This window comes from Dreissena polymorpha, chromosome 3 (genome assembly GCF_020536995.1).
Source record: "Dreissena polymorpha isolate Duluth1 chromosome 3, UMN_Dpol_1.0, whole genome shotgun sequence".
Classification (NCBI taxonomy): Eukaryota; Metazoa; Mollusca; class Bivalvia; order Myida; family Dreissenidae; genus Dreissena; species Dreissena polymorpha.
Window position 1 is genome coordinate 23052737 of NC_068357.1, and position 6000 is coordinate 23058736.

General features: G+C 32.6%; 1 protein-coding gene across 1 annotated transcript in view; it reads left to right on the forward strand.

The window, feature by feature from the left end:
• Window positions 1-1457, forward strand: part of LOC127873279 (Bardet-Biedl syndrome 1 protein homolog) — a 38618-nt gene extending 37161 nt beyond the window's left edge. The window contains exon 15 of the mRNA XM_052417059.1: window positions 244-1457. Coding sequence (XP_052273019.1) covers window positions 244-330 — 87 coding nt within the window. The 3' untranslated portion in view covers window positions 331-1457. The remainder of the gene's footprint in view (window positions 1-243) is intronic.
• Window positions 1458-6000: the final 4543 nt, after the last annotated feature.

Here is a 6000-nt window from a genome sequence, read left to right on the forward strand (position 1 = left end):
ATGCCATATACAGCCAGCTTATCTCAAGAGCTTCTCTGTCTGCAAATGAGACCACAAAACCATAAGTGATTTTATAGCTGATAGGTTAGCTCCTGGAGCTACACTGGCCTCATATGCAATAATACCCATTTTTGCATGACAGGCACATATATGAAACAAATTTCATTTCTTGTCAAATTTATAGATTTTTTTTACTGTAGTTCAAAACCATGCTTGACCTCAGTTTCGCAATTTCTGCTTCAGGTGTATGTGTTGAAAGACTCAACAAGTGTTCCAATCATTACTGGGGTGATAAGTATGCCAGTAAGTGAGACCCTTGTGGTTGTCTAGGAAACAATGTGATATTTCAGTGTTATTGCAATTGACTTATATATGTATGGTGGATCAATGAGGAATTTGGATGAACCTGATCTGCAAAGCAAAATGTTTACCAGTATTTCTGAGGACAACAGAAACATAAGGTTGATCTATGAAAGTTTCTGTGTTTTTGTAAAAGTTAATTGTGAAAGATTTTTTTTTGGTAAGCTTCATTTATCATATTATTCTTTTTCGGTCATCATAAATGTAAAAGTATAATTGTGTACATCCTTATCAAGTCTTTTGTTTTTTCAATGATATATATATCGTGTCAATCTGTGTATGTAACATTGTATTTAAGAATAATTTTGGCTCTTACATTCATTAAATCACAACTTAACCTTTTATATTAATATAAACATGCTAAAATATTTTTTTTCAAAGATTGCAAACATTAAACAAAACTTATTAGGTTAAAAAAATACATGCTCTATATTCAAACAAGCAAAATATTACTTCTAATTTTTTTTTATAAATATATGTTTGTATACTGATTATTCTTATTTGAAATCGGAAAAATAATTGATAGTTTGTAACACTTTTCATTGATACTGTAGCAAAACAGTGTATTACTGACAAATTACCCTCACAATTAAAAAGCCTTTGTAGTGAAGTGGTTGCATTTTAGCTTTTGTTTCTAGAAGCACTGGTCTTGAACCCCCGGGCAGTTGCGTTTATGTATTGATATTGTTATTATTTAAAACTGTCAATTATTACAGTTGTGAGATTGAATTCATGTTGTATATATTTTTCAAAAAATATGGACATCTGTGAAAAAGTATTTTGAAATAAACTAAATTGTATACTGAATAATAAGACATGAAGTCATTTTTGTCTGTGCTATTTTAAATTATATTTTATATGTTTCAGAGACATTTCTCTTGCATCACTGTTATAATAATAATTTGTTCACAAACCTTGATATCCTTTGGGCTGAAAGTAGTTTTGTGTCCGCCCATTTAATGTTTTTTTAAATGTTTATCTTTTTTTTATGGTTTAATACTGAGTGTGTGTATTTATTGAACACTGTTCAATACTGATGTGTTTATTTATTGAACACTGTTTTGACTATGTGAATGAATAAATGAAAACAAAGAGAAGTGAGTACGTGATGAGTTCCTGTAAATAATGCTGCAGTTTATCCAGAAGGGAAAAGGGTGGCTCATATTCACTTACATTTTTAAAGGTGTAAACAATTCAGTATGAAACCTTGTTTATGCTCTAGTCATATTGTAATTTCAATGTTCATGAAACTTGGTCAGATCATGGGTCTAATGAAATTTCGGCCGAGTTTACATGATAAAACTTGCTGATAAGATGATATTTAGATCAAACTCAAACATAGTTCCAGTCTGTCTAAAACATTGCCTACAATAGGGCTGGAAAGTTTCTTTATAAACCTATTTTGAAACCTAGTTAACTTTTATTACGTCACATATTGTCCAATGTTCATGACACTTGCTCAGAATTTTGTTCCATTGATATCTGAAATGTATTCGAAAATGGTTCTGGTCTGTCAAAAAATTATTGCTGTAAAAGGGTCCTCTCTTAAACTTGAAATTTGGTTAAGATGCATCTCTCTGAATATGATTAGAACCATTATAGAGATAATTATGTTGAAGATATTTTGATGATGACAGTAATTATGATGATGATGATGATGATGATGATGATGATGATGATGATGATGATGATGATGATGATGATGATGGTGATTAAGGTGATCGATTCAGAAACATGAACCATAACATAAATTTCTAATGAAATTGAATTACTCAAAATGAATATGTCAATTGCTATTAAATATTATATTCATTTTTCAAGAAAATCACATAGTAATAAACCCAGTAGAACAACAAAAACTGTTTCGTTTGAATCTTCATTTGCATATCATCAAAATAACTATGTAAATCAGGAGCTGTAATAATCGCATTATTTGATCCATACATAAATAGTGACCTATTGATCTGTGTTGGCTCTTTTGACGGAGCGGCAAGCAGCTACTGCCTAACTTAGTTGTTCCTGTAGAGTTGGTCCCCATAAATAAATATAAGGTTTAAATATGTACATCAACTGTGTTGTATACAATTTCGATGATGAAACATTTGCCATATAAAGAGCTATTATTTGTTACAAGGATGAACTATATTTACGGTTTTTCTTACACCTAGTTTGTCTGACAATTTCACTTGAAGCATTTCTAACTTAACAGTTATATATCTTTATAGATAAACCATATTTCTCTGTATACTAATATCTTTTAAATTAACCCATCCCCTCTATATATTTCAGATACTTACGACCCTAGTGGTTAGTGTTGAAGGATTAACATCATACTTTTTATAAAAATAGAGCACATGACTAAAAGTGGCAGTGAGGCAGGACAAAACAGTTTTCTTTAATATTTGCAGAGTTTTTGTAGTTTGTGCATGGCTACCATATTACACTTTTGCCAATAACCTTATTAAATGTTTGATGAATGCAAATAACACGGACCATAACTCTTTTTTAAATATAATTTCTCTCTTTATTAATTTCATGAAAATTTGTAAGATTTCGGATTAAATGTCATAATATAACAGAGAAAAGCACAAAATTAATTATAACTTAACACGGTTAAAGTCCCTTTCATTCGTTTTGTACGAATTTGGTGTATCTTTATCGGCCCTACAATCGCAGTTTATTTAAGAATCGCATGTTACCGGTGAATTGTGACACCTCTACTCGACTAAATGTGTTCCTCGTATTACTGCTACATAGAATATATTTAACAAATCCAAATGTTAATAACTTCTGTACATTAACCCAAAACATTTATTTCCAAAAAAAAAGAAAATAATAATTTACCAAACACACATATTTCTGGTTTCCTTATACAATCTTCAAATTTAGTTGTCGCAATTCTATTTAATTTATTAAGCAAAACATAGTACATGCAATAGGATAAGGAAGGTGCCGTTGAACATCTGTTTTCATCATTTTCTTTCGTTATTATTGAGCTGCATGCAGGCCCGTTCTTCTTCAAATGTATAGAAAGACTATCGTGGTAAAATTAAGAAATAATATTTTTCTTTCATGGTTTGTTGTCGAATAACCCACACTGGCCACAGTTAGGAGTATAGATGCGTAGGAATTAAATCACGAGTGCGAAGCACGAGTGATTTGATAACACGTATCTATACAACTTACTGTGGGTTATTCGACAACTAACCATCATAGAAAAATATTATTTCGATTCTAACACGATTCTAATTGATTTGGTTCAAGTTTTAGTACGTGAACTATATTTTTCAATACTCCGCCCTTCTTAGTACAAAGTTCACTATTTAGTGACGTCATTGAATTGTACAAACATATGACGTCGTTTTCATTTACAAATATTTTGCAAATGACGTCACTTTCATTGAAAACAACAACCGTAGAAACTTAATGACGTCACGTTTATTGATGCTACTGAAAGGCTAACATGCTATTACATGTTTTCTGAATTACGTTTCCTAACAAATAACATTCTTTGTAGGCGTGGTTATGCCAATAATCACCAAATATACATAGAGAATAATAGGTTAGTGTTGATTATAGATCAGGCTTATCATGCGAGGCTTAGAAAACAAAAAGCACGAGCCTTGGCGAGTGCTTTTTCGTTTTCGTGCCGAGCATGATAAACCTGATCTATAATCAACACTGACCTATTATTCTATTTATCCCACTTTTTATTCAGTAAACTTTTTTTATTTAAACAAAATAAGTTTTCACGAGTGTTTGTCGTACTTTGATAATGACTGTAGTGTAACCAAGGTCAGTGTATTACTCCGCGTTCCAAAAATAACCGCTGATCAAATAATCATTTTTTTAAATCAGAATATCGTTCTGTAACAAAGTGTCGAGCGTTATTAATTACAATTTTAATCATATTGAATTGCAAATCTTTAAGTTTTATGATATCAATATGACATTAAGTTGTTATATACAAGGAACTACATTTGTTTACAACGTAGCCTAACACCACACACAATTCACTTTCGATATCAAACTATCGAGTCGATCACGAGGTGCACATTATTTGCTTCTTTGTTATAATATGTGGTTATTTCGTGACGAAATAACAAAGATACTTGGATTTAAGCTAATTATATACATTAACATTTTGAATGTTGAAAGTGGCACCAAAGAATTGTGAGGCAAAGTTGTTCGAACGCTGGTGAACCGTGAAGTGACTGGGTGGGGCGAACATCAAGATCAACTTGTTCGACGGTAGACAGTGGTTGTCTAGGCTGCATTTCGGCCATAGTTTCGGTGCGTGAAGGTGTACAAGAGGAACTGTTGGATTGTTACATTTACTGGACTGAGCAAGAATGAACACTTTTGCAGCTGTTCAACAGATATGTTGGAATAATTGGTTAAGGACTGGACATTTTTGTGCCCTGTTATTGCCATGGTTTCAGTGGGTGGATATTTGTATTTCGAAATTTTTGGACCAGGAATTTGCGAACTGAGTGGTTCGTTATTCTCTTGTGCTTGAGAAAGCCGGAGTCTTTTGCCATGGCCTTCAGCATCTGACCTAACTTGTTGACACCCAATTGTTGACGCAAGAATCACCGGGATGCAGTGTCATTTGTGCGTATTGCCAGGTAGAAAAGATGCTTTGAAGAAAAATCAGATGGATGCATATCCGAGTACAGCTTGTAAATTAACACAGGATTTCTTGGTCCAGACGATTGTTTTCTACGGTCAAAGGGGAGCAACTCGCACTGACTTCTTCAAAGGGGAGCAACAACAACAGAACCTATTTGCATAGTGTTAAATTTACCTAATACTTGAGGTTTTAATACAAATAAATGACAAAAAAAAACACGTTTTTTTGCTACTTTCCTTTGTTTTAAGGTCATTAAGATTGACAAACATTTGAGATTGTTTTTATTATTGATGCACTTGGCAAACACAGGTGACGAGGTGCGTGGGAAAAAGTAGTCCCGGTTCGGCAGTTGATGACGTCATTTCGTGCCATTGATTATAGACCAATTCACGCGTGACGTCACGCGCACCTGCGTATCTTTATCCGTGCTACTCTGGTAGGCAAAAGAAAGACACGATCAAAGGGGAGATATCGAGCACGATATTTATTGTCACGCTCTACTTCTATATTAAATACATTATTTAATATATTTTGACATGTATACGATCATTTTTAGATTTTAGAATTAAACATCCCAAAAGTTGTTGTACTGTACTCAAACAAATAAGAATAAAAACAAACAATAAATAGATCGATTCCATGCACACAGCATATATTAACCTACCACTATGATAATCCATAATCCATCTGTTATTAAGTATGTACAATTGCTGCAACTAAAGAACAGGGTCTGAACTAATAACAATTTGTTTATGTGTTAAGGAATCTTTGAGTATCAGATCAAATTTGTTAAATCGTATAACGTAATTTACCCATTGTTCATCTTATGTACCCCAATATACATTTGATTTATTCATACTCGTGTTTGTTGAAATATGTTTTCTGGCGCGTATCAATATCAACCACATGACTGTGATGTTGACGAGGTGCATTGTGCAAGTCAACTAAAAAAAGTCTTCCAAAACATTGAACTAAAGTTTACAATTATATCATTCTGTAATCTGACT